Here is a 20,713-nt window from a genome sequence, read left to right as displayed (position 1 = left end):
TTGTTTGTTTAATGTAGTATGTGTTGTCTAGTTATTTTCCCTTAGTTTTACTTTATAAATTATTGTTTCAAGTTTTACTTTGGTGTATGACTCCTGCATATGTGACAACCCTGCTCAAGGAAGTAACAAATGAGGGGAGTCATATAGCAAAGTAGAAGTTAAAACAATAATTAATCAACTAAAACTATGGGAAAATATAGACAACACAAACTATATTAAAGGTCCCATATCATGCTATTTTTAATTGTATGGACTTTATGGGTCTTTAAAACAAGGTTATGAATTCTGTTTAGATAAGATAAGATAAGATGAGATAAGATAGAATAAGGTGATCTGTTGGGATACAGTAGATCCATCTTTGGTGCAGTTGATTGATTTCTGGACTTGCACCACTGTAAGCAGGCAAATCAATGAGTGCCACTTTCTGAGTGTCCCGTGATGTCAAAAAAGTCAAAACGACTCATTTGGAGGCACTTTGTCCTGACATGGCTGGTGTGGCTTTATCTGGGGACCATGGGCTCTATTCTCCCCCTGGCCTTATGCGCTAAACTGGCCTTAAACGCAAAAAAAACACGCTTTACGCCTGCCTCTGACTCGGGAAGATACCGTCATGTTTTTACGCTGAAGAGGCGTGGCGCAGTGCCAGAATAGGCCAGAATGGGCGTTTCGGCCTTAAATACCAGCCTAAAGCGATCTTCCCAATGGGCGTTAATTTTGCGGTCAACGCTTTTCAAAACCAGGCCTTATTCAGTGCACTGGGTATATAGCCAGTAACCTAGGCCTATCGTTTTGTCACGAGTAGCCTACAGCTCAAGTCCCTCTTGCCATCAAGCAGACAGTGACGGAAGCATGTGTCTTTATGTGCGCCAAGGGGAAAATGATGGACTAAATTGGTGGGAAATGCGGGGCTACTCCGTGCGTAATTACGCAGCGGAGATGCAGGAGAGAGAGAGCCCGAAAAGGGATAAGCATACCTCCATAACAGCATGAAAGCTGAAAAAACATTTATGGCACTAACACACATACATACCGTTCCCATTATTTGAGCTACGGCAGCATTAATTGCACACTTTTTATAATGTCCTAGGTCTAATAACTGTTTGTTTGTTTTGGTCTCGGGCTGATATGTGACAACGGCGGGCGAGTTGATCTCGGTCCGCGTCTCAAGCGGGTTGGGTCGGGTCGGATTAGATTTTTTAGGACCATTGAGAAAGGAAGACAGCACTCCAAGTTGAATACTTTTATTGCCACACAGACGTTTGGGCAGCAGCCCTTCTTCAGCATGTGTGCGGGAGAGGTGTTTAGGCTATGATCTGTGATGTGCTGAGATGTCCAAATTGGCATGGATAGATGACAGCATGCAGCCGCAACCGGACTGGATCTAGTCGCTCCGTGGATCGGAGCTTGGAAGGGAAGAATGTGATTGGTTTACTGCAGATCACCAATGGCCACAGTTGTTAAATGGTTAGCGCCGCACAATCTGGCTTTAGCGTCAAGGAAAAATTTGGGAATGCGCGTGACCACGCCCACTAATAACACAGCGCCCAGCCATAAATGCAAATCTAAGGCCAGGGGGAGAATAGAGCCCCATGTGTTTTGTGACTTCCATGATTTTTATATAGCACACCCAGCAAGGAAATCTTGTTTTACACAAGATGGGAACTTTAAACAAACAAACAAACAAGGTGCGGTGAGGAGAGAGAGAGACTGAATGGATTGAAGGTCTTCTTACTCCAATGACTGCATCGGGCCCACGTGCACCCAATTAAACGACCCCAAGAAGACCCAGGCTCCTGCAAGCCAGGAGAGTTGGAAGGCCATCACCAAACCTAAAATCTTATCAGTTGGGGTCCATGGTCTAATTTGTCTAACTAATTTGTCTAATTTGGTCTAACTTTTTCACGTCCTTGACGTGAAAAAGTTTGAGAACCACTGATCTAGTTGTACCAAACTTCTGGGCTGTATTTCTCTGACATTGGCACATACAGTCCAGATTCTGAGCATATTCTGAATGGTGGCCAGTGAAAAAGTTGCTAAGACGTGGAGCTGAGGCTGGCAGGTACATGAGGAGATCAGCTAGAGAATGTGGGATTGGCTGACCTCAGACCTGCCTATATAAAGCCAAGTGTGGCGGCTTGATATACAGTGCCGAGCAGATCATTACAGGAGAACTTGAGGCCAGTGCACTGTAGATGACACTGTAAGATGAGGACGAAGCCCAGAGTTTACATTCTATACCTCATTAAGCTTTGTTTCCACTGGCTTACACAGGGAGCCGACCATTGCAAAATATGTGAAGCGCTGTGGAGGAAAAGAGTTAGATGTCTGGAGAAACTCAAAGGAAGTTTTACTTCATTTCATTATTCCGTGAATGCCCCTTTCAGTTCTGATCAACTTTGCTTTTCACTTCACTCTCCTGCAAGCAGCTAAATTGGTCTTGGAGAATCACACAATAGAGGCAGTCAAACTAAACGAACACTGGTCCAGTTAAATAATGGCCACGCATACAGTACAGATGTCTTTTGAAGATGTGTTGTATTTCGTCAGCAGACACCGTGAAAACTACAAGAAAAAAAGATGCAAAAGGTTCCAAATAGACTCTGTCATAAAGTCTCTCAAGTTAGTGGCCATTGGTATAATACAGGCCCAAACACGGTAGCACAACAGAAATGTAAACCCTGGCCATCTGACCTACACTCTACATTATATCAACCTTACATGAAGTGTGCATCTGACCTACACTCTACAACTACATTATATCATCCTTACATGAAGTGTGCATCTGACCTACACTCTACATTATATCAACCTTACATGAAGTGTGCATCTGACCTACACTCTACATTATATCAACCTTACATGAAGCATGCATCTGACCTACACTCTACATTATATCAACCTTACATGAAGCGTGCATCTGACCTACACTCTACATATCAACCTTACATGAAGCGTGCATCTGACCTACACTCTACATTATATCAACCTTACATGAAGCGTGCATCTGACCTACACTCTACATTATATCAACCTTACATGAAGCATGCATCTGACCTACACTCTACATTATATCAACCTTACATGAAGTGTGCATCTGACCTACACTCTACATCAGAGGTTCTCAAATGTTTTTCAGCCAAGGACCACTTACAAGATAGAAAATATACCCGGGGACCCCCTCATTCTGATTTGTGATTTTGGGCTATAAGCTTAATAGTTTCCACGATAACGTGCTTGACTTTTAAATTGATAGGTTTGTTAGATTAATCCATGAACCATTTTAGATTTAAAGCATACAATATTTTCGTTGAACTATGAAGCTTTTGCAACAACAACAACAACGTTTTTATTTTTATTTTCTTGAAAACTTTTCGCGGACCCCCTGGCAAAGTGCCACGGACCCCTGGGGGGTCCCCGGACCCCCATTTGAGGACCACTGCTCTACATTATATCAACCTTACATGAAGTGTGCATCTGACCTACACTCTACATTATATCAACCTTATATGAAGTGTGCATCTGACCTACACTCTACATTATATCAACCTTACATGAAGCATGCATCTGACCTACACTCTACATTATATCAACCTTACATGAAGCATGCATCTGACCTACACTCTACATTATATCAACCTTACATGAAGCATGCATCTGACCTACACTCTACATTATATCAACCTTACATGAAGCGTGCATCTGACCTACACTCTACATTATATCAACCTTACATGCAGTGTGCACAATCTTTAACCAAACATTATTTTAAGATGGTATATTTTAGGCTTTTTTCTTATCAATGATACCCTTTAAACATCTTATTTATATTAAATTTTGAAAGACCCCCTATTCACCTTAAGAGACCATCTGGCTTGAGAGACTAACAGGAAGTGTAAATACAATCAGAAGTTCCGATTGTATTTACACTTCCTGTGTCTCATAAACCAGGTAACCAGGTGAGTCAGACTAGTTTGAGCAGGTAAAACAGCCGGCGTTTTGAACAGGAAGTCGTGATACAATGGGTCAAGTGGGCGGGGCTGCATAAGGTGAATAAAGGCATGTTTTAAGATGTAAATACTCTACTACAGGGGTTTTCAAAGTCTGAGACTGTGGGCCTCCCCTCAAACAAAGCTTGGAACCCCCCCCCCCTAACCTGACACTGCCAGATGGATGTAAGTTTGTTCACATTTGTTTCACAACCAACATCCATCTGGATTCGGCCAAGCTACCTTGCTGAAGAGGGCGGTCACTTTTTTCAAGCTACTAGGCAGGTGATTGGATGGACCGTCTGTCTGTCACCGTCTGGGCTTGCCAACGCCAACCAATCAGATCGACTTCCCTTCATGACGTAGCAGCCCCTGGTATTAACACGAACAGCTAGGACTACAATTGCTAAATAGTTAGCATGGAGGTCGCAGATTTTTTGCTGTTTTTGTAAGGTGAATATTGGGTGCAACCATTGACTATTCAATTTGCCAAAAGAAAGAAGAATTACTGCAGATGTCTGACTGAGGATGAAGTGCAGGTAGGCCATTTTGCACGTTAAATGTAACTGATTGGATTAACTGATGTTATGCTAACGTTAGCAACATTTGGAGGTTGGGGTGCTACCTCTGATGATTGATGATTTGATGTTAACGTTAACAGCGATTCATTACTAACACATATCGTTGTTCGTTTCTTCAGGGAACTGATGACACGATATGACACCGAGTGGCACGCACCCTGGACTGGCCTGGACGGCTAACGTCATGGAGACGCAACGCTCTCATGGCAATAACAACCAAATGCTTTGATACAATATAATGATTTAACGCTACTATTTAGCATTAAGGACTGGTGAATTTTAGCATATCTGTCAGTGGAATGGTAGATGTTTACGCATGACTGGAGAATGTTATTTGCTTACTTTTGTGATAATAAACTAAACGGAGAAAAGACGGCCGTGTGGTGTTGTTGTTACATAATCTGCTGGTCTTGAGGCACGATTGGGTAAGATGATGTAAATTCATAAAGATGTTGATGTCAGAGATGAATCTGCGAAAGGGAGCTGCCTGGAGCCCAGAGGACGTCAACGGAGAAGAGGAAAAACACCCTTTAGGTTACACCATGCAGCATGTATTTGGATATAATCTCAAACTTTAAGAATGGTTCCTTGTTCATGTATTCCTAGGGGGTCGTTTGTTTACCCCCTATCTAAAGAAAGTACAAGTGCAAAATCTTAAGCTATGTTCTATCGATAAACCAATTTCTCGAGTAACATCCTGTTATCCTGAGATCTTTAATCTCGCCTGTAATAATAATAATTAATAATTATAATAATAATAATTATTAATAATAATATGTCACTCGGACACCAACGTGAGTTAACGTGGTTTATTAAACAGCAGCCAACATTCCAATCATAGCAGAATACACTTCAGCTAGCAGTAGGGACAATACATCACACTGATCTTTGCAGTTCTGTGTTGATTAGCTAATATTTCAGTGGCATTTTGATTAACGTTATGATTTATTTCTATTTGGAACAAAAATGATGGTTTAACAGATTGCTGGGCTGTGGTGAGAAGGGCTTTGTGTTTGTGTGACTTGCGTGAATGGCTAACTGCTAGCCATTCACTAGCCTTACAGCTAGCTGATGGCTGCTATGTTCTCCCAGCCTAGCAACGGTCTGAAGGCTATCTCCCCAAATTCTACAACAATGTCTTGTTTACTAACGTTCATAGTTGATAACGTTACAGCAATACAGTTACGGTTTCGTACTCACTGTAAGATCAAGTGTTTAACGTTTATGTTAGCTTATTGTTTTGAATAGAATGTTTGACTAGCTCACTGGAGCTAGCCTCGGTAGCCGCCGCCATGTTGAATAGTGAAAGAACTACAAACGCAAAGGCGCCTCTCGGTGGCGTCACACCCGGTCTCGCCTAAAGCCCGCCCGTAGCTCACGCTGATTGGTGCGCCTGGGTGGCGGCCGGTTTGAACGCCTATCTGAGGCCAGGGCCAGACTGAGGTGGATTGTGAATTTGTGGAACAATGCCGCCCCCGTCTGGTGGAGTCAGGCTACCCCCCCCCCCCCCCCCCCCCCCGACTCAACAATTGAGCCAAGATAGCCTGATATTGCTGTTTGACATACAGTACTTCGCCAAATACATCAACAAGCCCCCCCTGAAACTGATTGGAGCCCCCCTGGGGAGGCCCGCCTCCCACTTTGAATACTTCTGCTGTAAACAGTATGGAAGGTGAGAATGTCCTTGTGCCACCCCTCTGCTCTGTGGATGCTGAAGCATTGTTTAGACACACGTCCAAGCATATGAGATAGTGTGTCTGTGTCCACTGCTTGTTTTGACTCCCAATCTTACTTATTCCAGCCTTGTTTTGGGCTTGCCCTCCCAAAGACCTTCCACCCCAGTGGGAGAACGCAAATATGATGTGGTCAGAGCCGTCCGTTTCATAAATCATTCCTTGCTCGTTAAGAATGCAGATTTTCATGTTTAATCTTTGTATTTTAAGCCAACCAAAAGATGCTTCTCGGAGTGGACAAAACCTGGAAAATCTGTGCGGCTTCTGCCTGAACTTCCTCTCTAAAAAATAATTAATCGTCGCTTCCCTTTCCTGCCTTGCTTAAAGGGATAGTTCACATTTTTTTAAGTCTAGCCCTGCTTGCTACTTACCAATGATGACGTTGATTGGTATGGTATAATTCTTTCTCAGCACAATCCATGCTGTTCCTCATAGATACAGTAGTAGCTCTGGAAAGTTGAGCAAAAATGAAAGCAAGGTCAATGGGGTCACACTCATGTATGTACAAGCTGACTGAAGCTCACTGACATTTTCTTTGTGTGCACTGTGGATGAAATTTTAGTGAGCCTTTACTTTTTAGTGAGACTTTGAAAAATGTGAACTATCCCTTTAAGATTAGTTTTTGCAGCAGTTTGTATAGTAGGCTACATTCAGTTAGTTAGTTAGTTAGTTAGTTAATTAGTTAGTTAATTAATTAGTTAGTTAGTTAATTATAGTACAGTTTGTATAGTAGTAGTATATTTCAACATAATAGAGAGACTCTCAGCTGCAGTAAATTTGAGGTAATGGACCAGGGCCTCCTCTGCTGCTGAATCTGCTGCTGGTTATCAGCTCCAGTAAAATATGGGGTTCATAAAGATGGGGTGTTGGCAGCAACTGTTTCCGAAACTGAGAGCAAGGAGTTTCATTCCAGGCCTATCTGGACACCTCAGCTTATGAGGTCACTGGTCTGCTACACACATGCCCTGACACTTTGAAATCTGTCCAGTGGAGGAAATTTAGCAGCACACAGGCCCGGTGCGAGGATGAAGGGGATGAGGGGGCACTTAAACATATTTTTATAAGTGTAACGTTAGAATGGTAAGACTTTCATTAACTACCAATTTCACAGCTGTGCCCACTGATGTCCCTAGCATTGTAAATACTCCTGACAGAAATGGCTTTAAATCTGAGTTTGTCCCCCCTGGTAGCAATGCCTTTAATATTGAAACCCTTATTTCTGTTAAGGGGTTAGGCTCAGACTACAGGATTCTGACAATCCTAGCCGATTTTGAAATCTGGCTGTGACACGCACTACAGGAGAATCTTCCCAGATTATCTTCCCTAGAATCTCAAACATGCACACACTACAAGATTTGTAAATGTGGCGCACCACGCACTACAGGATATTATTAACCGGCCATACTCCGAACCTGTTTCGTTTTTGGGATTCCAGCAGTGACCAAAGCGCTCCGCCCCCACCTCACCTCTCTCTTTTCCTCATTTTCATGCCTGTCTCGCCAAACAAATGAATCTCACGGTAGTTAGCATGCGTGTAAACAACGCGAGTCTATTGTCTGTACAAGTGACAACACAAACACATGGGCTACCAAAATATATTTCCCTGCTGCATGTCATGAGATCGGCAAAAGTTTGGATAGACTGGATTGCTTCCCGCAGCAGCAATGCCTTTTTTCCCCACACTGCCTGATAGACAGGTAGGAGATTGCAGCCTCTGACTGGCAGGGGCTCAAAACTACGATATAACTTTTTATTCATTGGTCATTCATTGTGATATAAATTAGTGACATTTTCCCCCAAATCCTCATGGTTCTGTGCTGTTGGTGTTTGGTAGCCTATCTGATGCCTGCAGTGCAGCGCATCAAATGAGCCGCGTCAATTAACGATTAATGACGGGAGTCTCGCGCAGCAGCAGAATGATGTATTCGCGCAGATTTTCAGTCCTAAATATCTGTAAGCTATTTTTATGAAGGTGCTATGTGATGTAATTTATGTTTACGTTCTAGGCAGCACTGTAGACTTTATGTTGAAAGCCGGAAACGGAAGTGGTTGTTGTTGTGGTTGTGGGGAACTTGTGGCTAGAATCTAGGAGAACCGGATAAATAAAGCTGGCGTCTCATGTTGAGAATGTTCAAGGTTGGAGTTGCTCCGTTTATTGCTTTTTATATATAAGTCTAGGCGCAGCCTAAACGCTCGGCTACACTGGTGGCAGCGGTGTTTCAAGGGAACGTCCCGAGGAGAACCGAAGTAAAACGCTAGGGCGGTTAGCTGTGCGTGCTAACTGCTACGGAGCTAGCTGCGTGTGCTAGCTGCTGGGAGCACCACGTGCGATCATGTTGCGCGGCGGAGAATGGCCGTCGGTGAACGGGATGAAAGAGGAGCTGACAACGGTGATCAGCTCGGTGCTTGCGGGTGTGGAAGCCCGTTTGTTGAAGGAAGTGAGACGGCTGTTGGATGCTACGCCTGCCTGGGCAGAGGGGCTGAGGCGGATGCTACGAGAAGTCATACAGCAGGTGGACTTGTTGAGCATGGAGGTGACGAAGCGTGGAGAACGGCCGGAGGAGCCGCAAGAGAGACGGTGTTGGACTTGCGGGGACCCTGGGCACATAGCGAGGTGGTGTCGCAGTGGTCCCGGGGGACAGACCAGGTGCGCGGAACAACGGTACTGGGGACGCCCGGGTGTCTGTTGGTCATGCGGTGCGTTTGGACATCTAGCCAGGGAGTGTCAAGAGGCTGTCTGGGACCGGAGGACAGCGGAAGAGGAGAGAGGTGCAGGCGGCTGGCAGGTGAGACTCTGCTGGTCGTGTGGTAGGCCAGGTCATTTGGCCAGAGAGTGCACTGAGAGGATAGAGGACAGAGGAGAGACACAGGCTGGGGAGAATGTGAGCAGCCGGAGAGAGGTAATCTGCAACGCGGTGACAGTCGGGGGAGCGACGCTCGTGTCTCCAGGTGAGCGAGAGGGGTTGACGCCGGAGGAGCCGGCCCAACCTAGGTGCTCCACACACCCCACGGTTGCTGTGCAGAAAGCCGAGGTGGAGATGGATGCCGGTGGTGTTCGCCCTGCCCTCAACACGCCGCCCCCTGGGGGAGGAAGACGAGAGGACGAGCGAGTGCAAGAGGCGGAGGAACAGGAGGAGTGTCCAGATGTGGACCTGACGGACGACAGAGTGACCATCAGGGATGTCGAGGTGACAGAGTGGAAACGCAGACAGATGGAGGATGCGGAAATCGGTGCGGTGTACGCGTGGGTAGCGGCCGGACGCCGGCCCCCTGTGGAGGAGATTCCCCTGTGTTCCGGTGCCATGAAGGGACTGTGGGAGATTTTTACCGACCTGCGTCTGGATGAAGATGGGCTGTTGGAGAGGACAGGGCACGGTAGAAGGGGGTTCCAGACGGTTGTACCCAGCTACCTGCGAGAATTAGCACTGAAGGGGGCGCACAAGGGCCCTGGATCCAGTCATTTTGGGCCCGAAGAGACACTCAGCCGCATCCGTGGACATTTCTACTGGAGCGGACACACTGGGGATGTGCTGAGCTACTGCAGTGCGTGTGATGTCTGTGGGACACAGAAGGGGGTGTGGGAGAATTTTTGGGGTTGAGGGAGTAGCGTGCTTCAGGTGGGACAGAAGCTGTAAAAGGGGGGATGGAAATGGTGGTGGTCGAAATGAAGGTAGAAAGAGAAAAGAAGTAATGAAAATAAATAATGTAAATGTTGGGGTTATTGTGGAATGGAAAGGTGTGTAAAAAAAAAAAAGATTGTTGGTATGGAAATGCACTGTGAATGTTTGGAAATACTGATGCCTTTGCACAGGGGGGGATGCAGGGTGATGGAGTGTGTTAATGTCCGTGTCTCTGGGGGATTGGAGTGATGGGGTGTTTAGTTACTGAGTTAAGAGTGTGTAATTTTGAGGGGATGGAATGTGTTGGGTGCTTTATGTTACATTGCAATGCCAGGTAGTTACACCGTGAATGGATGCTGAAACGAGGACGTTTCTTTTGGAGGAGGGGAGGTGTGTAAGCTATTTTTATGAAGGTGCTATGTGATGTAATTTATGTTTACGTTCTAGGCAGCACTGTAGACTTTATGTTGAAAGCCGGAAACGGAAGTGGTTGTTGTTGTGGTTGTGGGGAACTTGTGGCTAGAATCTAGGAGAACCGGATAAATAAAGCTGGCGTCTCATGTTGAGAATGTTCAAGGTTGGAGTTGCTCCGTTTATTGCTTTTTATATATAAGTCTAGGCGCAGCCTAAACGCTCGGCTACATATCAAACATGTTTGATATGATCGGGACAGCCCCGATGAGGCTGTGAGCAGATCGGGAGGGTTAAGATTGGATCTGCAAACAGCTCACACTACAAGATAATCGGTGCCGAACGTCGGGCCCGACCAAGCTTGACAAGCTGCCAGGCCAGATTTCTCCTCCGATTCTCGGGAGGGGTGAATCGGGCATAAATCGGCCCGAAAATCCTGTAGTGTGAGCCAGCCTTTAGAAACAGCCATTATTATTATTATTATTATTATTATTATTATTATTATTATTATTATTATTATTATTATTATTATTATTATTATTATTATTATTATTATTATTATTATTATTATTATTATTATTTTAATAAAAACAAAAACAAACATTCTAATAACGTTTTTATTATTTTGAGAATTTATTTTAAATTTAGAATGTAAATTGTCTATAAATTATAATACATTTAAATCTAATGTAATTTCACGTAACATTTATTTTTTGGCCCACGCCCCTCCATCCAGATTAATTTTTGGCCCTTCATACAGAAGAATTTGGGCACCTCTGATTTTGCTGGTGTGCTGGACTGTTACACTGTTCTGCTGTTGGGATAGGTGCATGTATGGTTCTGATATTCTGAATATATAACCTAAAGTACAGTATAAATAATGATGTACATTGATTTCCTTGCTGTGCTGCTGTTTGGTCATCATCATCATCATAACTAAAAGGGAGCAAGTGGGCTCTGCGATTTTACTTTAAAAATGAACAAAATGTTCTTCAAGCTAATTACCCTTGGTCCAGCTGGAGCCACAGTCAATCTGACTTGCATAATATTTGAGCAGTAAAGTATCAATGTTTGTTCGACCTCAGGCCCACCCACACACACGTCACACTGGGTAATATGCTGCCTAATTTCTTGAAGGTCTAATGGGATTTGCCCCCCTCTTCTGTCTTCCAGCTCTGTATCCGTCCGCCTATTGGATAAAGCGTGGGACACATTTGCTGATCAACCCCACGTTCCAGCGCTCGGTGGAGGATGTCAACCTGCTGTTTGAGGTCAGTTAAGGCCTAATGGAGGTGTAAATATGTCAAAATGGTTCCTGGTTGATTTTGAATCTATTGAGAATGTCTCTAGATCCCCTGGCCAAATAATCAAACATATCTGTGGTTCGTCATCTTCAAGTGTTGAAGGCTGGTGATAAAAAAAAAATTAAAAAGAAAACACTGTGTACCAATGCTATCCTGCTAATGATTAAGAGGAATGTGAAATATGTGTTGTTCAAAATCTTCATTCACGCAGGGGGAATTCATCATGTTTTCACTTCACTTTTTTCCATACACACGCAACATGTTTGCATACATTGTAGCAACATAGAGTAAATGCAATGTATTGACATTATATAATAACATTTTTATTAATTAATACACAGGACAAGATGTTACTATCCCTTGTGCCAAAATCCGAGGAAAAACACAATTAGAAGCCCAATCCAGAATAAAACAGGCTAACAGGCTAACAAACTAATAAACAAGACACAAATCACCAGTTACCTACCCTAGCCAACAGCAGTATGAAGCATGTCATTGGGGTTTTCAAGTGGGGACCTTCCTTCACCGATGTTTCGTTAAGTTAGGCCCACGACACCTTAAGAAGGCTTAACGGTGTAATCCAGCATCCTGGAAACACCCCCCTCCATGCTACCACCGCACAACTGCATATTACCTCACTATCTAAGCCTAGCTATCCAGGTCGGTTCGGTATGATATTCCTAACTACACCACCACTGTCAATGATTCAGCCCTGTTGATGCGGACCGTCAATCATGACCAACAACAAACAATCAATCTTACCTTAGCGAGCTCCCCAGCTAGCATGTTTCCTCCTTAGCCACAGCCATTCACTTGCTCGTTCTGCTGCCTGAGACATGTTGCTAACCACAAGTTTCAGGCTCCGTCCCCGAATGCCCAACTCAGTTAGTAGGGCAATAACGGACTTTGCCACAAAACCATGTCAGCCCACCTCTACAGGCCGCACTCGAGCCCTCCAACCTCGCTCCTCTGCCTCTGCTGCCATTTCAGCATACCTAGCTTTCTTGCGCTCATAAGCCTCCTCAACTCGATCTTCCCACGGGACTGTGAGTTCGATAAAATAAACTATCTTCTCTACCTCAGACCACAGTAACAAGTCCGGACGTAGCCGGGTGCTAACTATATATGCTGGGATGACTAGCTGTTCATTCAAGTCAACCCTCATTTCCCAGGCTCCACCTACACTTAGCTGCCCTAACTTGTGCCTGACCTTAATTGGTCTAATCTTTTCTCCCTCACGTACAAATTTGATCTGTCTAGTCTCTTTGCTAGCAACTAGAGAATTTACTTCTAGCCGCTTTTCCTCAACTGCAGCTACCAAACATTTCAACACCTGGTTGTGACGCCAGGTGTATCGCCCCTGGGAGAGACTGACCTTACACCCTGACAGTATATGCCTCAGTGTACATACACTTGAACACAATGGGCAGGCACCACCACCACCTCGCCCAACCACTGATTTAAGTTCTGGGGAGATGGCAGCACATCATAAGTAGCCCCTAGAATAAATCTAATTCTGCTGGCCTCCATGCTCCACAACTCTCTCCACTTCAACTTTCTCTTCTCTACACTCTCCCGTTCACCCACTGTCCTTGCTTTGCCTGCGACACTGCCTTAGTACATCTTACTGCCTCCTCTTGCCTATGTACTTCTTCAACTACCATCTTCCTTTTTTCTATTACTGATTCCACTTGTTCCACACAGCTTTCCCTATGCACAACCCTAAGCCTCCACGCCCATGCTGCACCTGACCTATGATATCCCTGTGTCTAAGAGCTGACTGTGCTTGCTGTACTGCCTCCTTTGGGTTCCACTTCCTCCCTGTTTTAACTGTGGGCGCTACACTCCTAACCACTGGATCCTTTGACTGAGTCAGAGTCATTTCCAGTCTAACCTTAGCAAACTTGAACTCCTCTGTCAGGCTAGATAAAGGCAATTCCAATATGCCTTTCCCATATAAGGCTACACTGCTTAGGCAGCGTGGGACTCCGAGCCATTTTCTAATGAATGAGTTCATCATCCTTTCTAGCTTTTCTACCTTTGAAAAGGGAACCTCATACACTCTCAGTGGCCACATCAACCGAGGCAACAATCCAAACTGCAAACACCACAACTTTAACTTTCCTGGGAGCCCTGACTTGTCTATACTTGAAATACCTTGAATCATTTCCTGCCTCACCTCCTCAAACTGTCCCTTATCACTAAGACTTGCATCATACCATCTTCCCAAACTCTTGACCAGGGGCGGTTCTAGGCCTTTTTTGGGTGGGCTTTAGCCCACCCAAAAATAGTCTCAGCCCACCCAAAAAAAAAAAAAAAAAAAATATTTTTTTCTCTCCAAATCCATGGTGGTCATTAGTAGCAGTTTCTGTTAAAATGATCTTTATTTATTATTTATTTTTGCTTTAAAACTATTTTTTAATTTTCTGCTTAAAGGTCCCAATTCGTGCAGCTGTAACCTCTTAAAAACGTGTGTCTCTGGTCCATAAAACATGATTCTGGATTAATTTGTCGAAAATATAGCAACCCCGTTTGTCGTGACGGAGTTGTCCCTTCCTCGTCCCAAGAACGGTCTGTTTCTATAATATATTCAGAACTAACAGTTCCCATTGGCCGCTGAGGGAGAGCCCGCCCCAGGCTCCCAGCGGCCAATCAGATTAGCGTCTGTGGACCAGCACGCTAGGTTGTGTCTACAACTAACGCTATCGTTAACTTAACGTTGCTACGCTAAAGAGGACATCTCAAAATGCCTAGACTTACCGAATGCACCTCCGCAGTTGCTGGATCATGTACAGTTGGCGTCGCTCCAGCTAGAAGTGTTAATTTTGTGGCTATAGACAAAATGGTGCAGGTAGCTTGTGTGAGAGAGACCCGCGCAGTATGCGTGAGGAAGCTTGTGACGTCCCAATTCCCCTCTGGGCAAACAAAGCGTTTGGGGGTGTGGCTTGGAGGAGACTGCAGGGGGAAGCTGGATAGGGACAAATCCAACTGTGGCAGTTCTGAGCTTGTGACCACTCATTACAGGGAGGGCTGACAGCAGTATATGCATTTACAAGTAAAAACAGCTTTTGCACGGAATGGGACCTTTAAAGTTCATGAAAAAAAGTGGCATTCTTGTTTTTTCCCACAATAATTTCATAATACCATTTGTAATGCCACCGTTGTAGTGCTGTTGTTCAAAATTAAAGTACATTTTCTCAGATTTATTGGTGTCTTTCTAGTCACACAATTTAATAGTCAGTGTTTCCCATACACTGATCTATTTGTGGTGGTACACCCTACATAGATTTTGACCCCCACAAATACTGCCACATATTAATTTCAACTAGTTGACTGCAAACTCCTGCTTTAGTGCTTACAGTATATTATTATCTTGTCGGAATATTATTCTAGCCAATAAATTAGGAAGTTCCCTTTTGATTTAATTTTACTTTTGTTTTGCCTACAAAGCAAAATGTTACTTTACTTGAAACTCCCCTGAAGTGATTTTGGTATTATTTATGCAAGCATAATTCTACCATATAGTAAACCTGTATGCAGAATATATATAGTATATATAGGGAAACAATTATTTTTTCATCGCTGTAAAACCACAGAACGGTAAAGAAGATATTGATGTGTGTAGTTCTTCATAGATCTAGTCTCTTCATTTTGATCTCAAAGTGTGCCAGTTCGATCCATTTTTAGTTGAAACTGTACAAAATTTTCCTTTTTACCTACTACCCTGTAGTAGCGCTACAGGCTAGTAGTAGTAGCGCTGTACGAGAAAGCGACCACTGCTCCTGGCCTGCCCCCCGGAGGAAAGGACATGCCTGGATGGGTTAAATGCAGAGGACACTTTTCACCGGCCACCGTCAGCATGAGTGTGTTGTGGCCGCATGCATGTGTTGTGGTGTTCGTGTGACAATAAAAGACGGGGCTTGTCCCGTTACGAGAGAGAGAGAGAGACCCTCCCTTTAATGATTGAAATACTCCTGGACTTACTTGGCTTCACTTTCATTCTAGCCCACTGCAGATGACTATTTAACTTATCCAACAATCTGCTAGTACATGGAGCGGTTGACGTCATAGTCGTCATGTCATCCATGTATGCCCTAATTGGAGGGAGCTGCAGCCCTCCCTGCAGCCTTTCTCCACCCACTACCCATTTTGAAGCCCTAATAATGATCTCCATTGCCATGGTAAAAGCTAATGGGGAAATTGTACACCCTGCCATAATGCCTATCTCCAGCTGCTGCCAAGCTGTAGTGTACTCTGCTGTGGTAAAGCAGAGTTGAATATCTAAGAAGTAGGCTTTAACTAAGCTCTTTATACTACCTGGCACTCTAAAGAAATCAAAGGCCTCCCTATGCGGCACTGACACGAAAGCATTAGCCAGGTCCAAGAATATTACATTACATGCAGGTCTCTCTTCTCACGCCTAGCTGACTGGATTTTGTGCCAGATCATGCTGGTGTGCTCCAAGTACCCGGAGAAGCCGGGAATTCCAGCCTTTTGACACATATATGTATATGAAATGTAAATGTCTACCCTACGATTATTATCACATTATGGCAGGGGTGGGCAACATTTTTTTCCAGAGGGCCATACTGACTTACATAAAGTAAGCGAAGGGCCACACATTGGAGATCATACCTGCCAAATAGGGAGTCTCCCTATTTTTAACCCTCTCTCCCGCTGTTATTGGTAATTTCTCGTTACAAATCCAATGGCTGTAGCAGATGAGATTTATTAACATAATTCTGCCTTTTACCGAGTTTTTGGGGATTGTTTTGTTTTCCTTTGAGGAGGTTGGGGGCCGTATTGAGATGGTCCAGGGGCCTGGTCCGGCCCTGCATGGGGCCACATTTAAAAACAAAAACTATACTATACTATATCGGCCCAGCAGGAATACAAACAATTAAAAAAATATCTAGGTTACAATAAAAACACAATAAAGCCAAAAGGCTTATTTCCATTGTGGACCTCTGGGAAAAGGGAGTGGAGTGGGGGCATTTTGGGGAGAAGGGCGTGGGGTGGCGTACATTAAGCAACATTATAGATAGTGAGCTACTTTGAACTGAAGCCCAAATACTAAACATACAAAACCAATCACACGCTTTCATTTTATTCTGATATTGATATTCCATCCCTAGTTGGTAAGTAGGTAGTTAGACAGTATTTTAGGTAGGCAGGTACTGTAAGTAAGTAGGTTTGTAGGTAGGTAGGTTGGTAGTTGGTTAGGCAGGTATACTGTATGTAAGTAGGTAGGCCAGTACAGATGTTACCTGCTGTTTCAAAGAACCCTTTTGCTGCTGCCTGTCACAGCAGTAAAGCTTACTTATTAGAAAGTGTCGCTCAGCACATGGTCGCAGACGAAAAAGAAAGTGTCGCTCATAGTGTTGCATTTATACTTCAGTGAATCTTCGCCTTGGTTCAACGGTCACGTGACACTCGAACGCTATCACTGCAGACAGCCAAGAGAAGAGAGGGAACGCACAGTGAAACCACCTCGGTTTCTATAACTATATAGCCAATCAGACTTGCGCGACACATAGTGACGTAGTCAGCGACACTAGACATTTCACTAGGTAGCAGACACTTGAAAGTGTCGACTCAAGTCTTCATTTCTGTCGGCGACCGTTTCAAAAGTGTCGGCAGACAAAGCATAAATTGGGCTTAAGTGTTCTTCTGTTTCTAGTTCAGTGAGTCTAAGGGGCTTTCACACCAGCCTAGTTTGATCCGGACCTTTTGGTGTGACAACGCCCTAACAGTAGTCTCACATAGTCAGACCCACCGTCGACGTCATCAAGCTTCCAGCGATGGAGGGTCTGAATCACAAGTCTCTAACGGAAGTCGGCAACCTGGCAGATTCCCCCCGGGACGGAAGTTACGTTATACACACCGCGTCATATAGCATGCCTCCCATATTACAGTCCGGCCGCGCCGTGGACGTGGCCGTGGTCTGAAATGTAGGCTGCACCACAGAATGACAGAACCATCACTATTTTGGGGGAAAGTCCATTAATTTATATGTAGGCACTAGGCAGGCACAATGACCGATGAAAAATAAGTTGTTATACCGTAGTTTTGAGCCCCTGTCATTCAGAGGCTGTTGCATCATCCTACCTCATCTGCCGTGTAGAGGGGGAGGAGAAAAGGCGATGTCCAAACTTTCACCAATCTAATCTCATCATGACATCCAGGGATAGGCTATATTTTTCTAGCCGATGCCTTTAGAACATTGTTCTCAGTTTGCTCTTGCTATAGTGTAGCGTATTTACATGCTTGCTGTATTTAAACTGCCGTGAGATTTGTTTGAGGAGCATAATGGAGACAGACGGGGATGAAAGAGGGAGGCGGGAGCTCAGAGCGCTTTGGTTGGGCTTTTCTGACCGGACTGGATTGCTCTGTGGAATCGGAGCTTGAAAGGGAAGACTGTGACTGGTTTACTGCAGATCACCAATGGCCACAGTTGTGAATAATTCTCCGCTTAAAAAGGCGTGGTTAAATGGTTAGCGCCGGCTTTTGCGCCAAGGACAAATTATGGAATGCACCTGACCACGCCCACTAATAGCGCTGCGCCAGGCCTTAAATGCGATAGAGCCCACCAGCTACGGCTGGCACTGCGAGACTACCCTAACACTAATACCTTTGGAATCTGTGGATTCTCAGCTTTCATTTGACACCTTGTTAGACTCTTACTGGTGCAAACAAAGAAAAAATCCAACCATTGCCACGACTAGTACTTTTTTGGTAATAGGGTACAGTATTTCGAAACAGGTAACATTATGTAGGTAGGTAGGTATAGTTGATTAGGTAGGTAGTTAGGCAGCGTGGATATGTAAGGATGTAGGTGGGCAGGTACTGTAGTACAGTATACAAGCGCCTCACTATTTTTCGTGACAGTCCAGAGACAAACACTTTCATGGACCTTTGCCTCCCAGATCCTGCTGGCAGGACTGCAGATCGAAGGCGAGCAGGAAGCCATGCTGCTCCCAGATGAGGAGCTGGCCTCGCTGAGGAGCATGGAGAAGCTGGAGGTCATCTGCGAGGACGTGCTTCCCAAGAGGCTGTCCGACATCCGCCGCCTGGCGGCCGCGCTCGGCCATCACCACAGGCCCCTGGGAGGCCAGGACTTCGAGAGGACGCTGTTGACCATGGTGTACGCCGCCCAGATGCTGGCTCGTATCAGCAGCCATCACCAGAGGGTGCTGTGGACCGACGCCCTGCTGCAGCTGTTCAGAGCCATCCAGAAGGACCTGGCACCCTCTTGAGGAGGAATCTGGAGCTGTAACTTTATGGAGGTGAATTAAGAGGATATGGTTGTGCTGACAGCATCATATATTTCACTGGCTCATGGTCACTGGGTCACTCCATTGTGATTTTAAAACTTTCTAATTCCTGACATTATATGATACAAAAATATGACCAGCAGCAGTATTTTACTCTGACAATACCAGGCAGAATCACTTCCTTTCCACTGTGCTGTTTGTGCATATCTGTTTAATTTCACATAATGGCTTTAGAGGACATTAGATATTTGGCCCTCTCTGGAAAGATTACTCAGCTTGTTTGATTTGCCAAGCCCTTTGAAGGAAAACCATAGATAATGTGTAGATCAATACTCCTGATTGCTAGTTTTATCACATTGGAAAAATGTATGATAGATGTTTGCTTCAAAACTAATTTCCTCGTGTTGTGTACTTGCTGTAATAGGCCTCCATGCACTTCATAGTGGAGTGGATACAAATTATACAGATGTTAGTCATGTAACTTGGCCGTGGCCCGTCTTACTGCCACATTTCCAAGGCACCACTGTGCTGCTATTGCAGCAGTGAGGGGGGCCTTTTTTAACAAAGAAAACATTGAAATAAGAAAATAACTGCAGCAGTACAGTACCGCAGCAATGTGGCCAAACCAATTGAGTAACAACCACTGATCTATATTAATATGGACGCCGTCTCCACCTCCTACCAGTAGCCTATGTTATAGTGAGGCCAAAATACCCCAGATTCGGTGCCATTTTCTGTGCCAGTAGTGATCGGTGGATGGGACTGGAGTGTCAGGTTCCCCCCCCCCCCCCCCCATTTCCTCCCCAATTGTACTTGGCCAATTTCCCCTTGCTGCCCCGGTCGCTGCTCCACCCCTTCTGCCATCTGGGGAGAGCCATAGACTAGCACCATGCTTCCTTCGACACATGCGCAGTTGCAAGGGGAGCTTCACCGGCAGGACGTAGCATGTGAGAGGATCACACTATTCCCACCAGTTCCCTTCCGTCCCGAACAGGCGCCCTGACCGACCAGAGGAGGCGCTAGTGCAGCAACCGGGACATATCCCCTCAAACCGCATCACTGGGTGGCAACAGCAATACAACCCTATGGAGCCTGGGTTTGAGCATCTGACTCTAACCGGCTGACCCTGTTTACATTTTAAAAACTGCGACAGTTCACCCAACTTTAACACGACATGCATATATTATACATCAAACTCTTGAGCTACTTCTGCTCTCACTCAGAATGTCAAAATATAAGCGATGTGATAGTTTAGATATTAATGTTTGTTTGGAACGACTCATACTAGTTAACTGCTGTGGGGTTCCGCATGTCTGGGTGGCTGTGACGTCGCGCTGATTCGTCCTATAGTGTATTTATACAGTCAATGCTCTAGCTCTGTAATATGTTTTGACTCATCAAAAGTAACCATGCATGTAGATTCCCAATATGAGGTCAGTTAATCAAAATGACGAAATCTTATTTTCGTTGCCGGAGATTGAGGAACCGGGTGTCAGCCGGTCATCTCAGCTCCTAGCAGCCAGACTGCGAGCTGCTCAGCTGGGCAACGTACGTCGCCATACGGGGGAATATCGATGAACTGATCTTTGCGGCTCTGTGGTGATTAGCTAATGTCTCCCGCTGTAGCATTTCGATTAACGTTATAATTTAACATTAATTCCTTTTTGGACAAATGTTGGTTTAACAGATTAAATATAACGTTAACAAGTGAAGCTTTGTGTGAACTGGCCAGCGCAGCAAGGCCTCTGGGGGGCTCTACATTAGCAAAGCTGCTGCAGCGATAGTTTTTCTGTTCATCAACAGA

At 44.8% G+C, this 20,713-nt stretch overlaps 1 protein-coding gene across 1 annotated transcript in view; it reads left to right on the top strand.

Annotated features, from left to right (window-relative positions):
- fam180a (family with sequence similarity 180 member A) overlaps nucleotides 1-18,891 on the top strand; it is a gene marked incomplete at both ends in the record, with an annotated part of 60,923 nt that extends 42,032 nt beyond the window's left edge. Inside the window, 2 exons of the mRNA XM_083662561.1 lie at nucleotides 11,505-11,602; nucleotides 18,562-18,891. Coding sequence (XP_083518687.1) covers nucleotides 11,505-11,602; nucleotides 18,562-18,891 — 428 coding nt within the window. The remainder of the gene's footprint in view (nucleotides 1-11,504; nucleotides 11,603-18,561) is intronic.
- Nucleotides 18,892-20,713: the final 1,822 nt, after the last annotated feature.

The sequence above is a fragment of the Poromitra crassiceps genome (genome assembly GCF_964638095.1).
Source record: "Poromitra crassiceps genome assembly, chromosome: 2".
Classification (NCBI taxonomy): domain Eukaryota; kingdom Metazoa; phylum Chordata; class Actinopteri; order Beryciformes; family Melamphaidae; genus Poromitra; species Poromitra crassiceps.
This window is presented reverse-complemented; position numbering and strand designations above follow the sequence as displayed.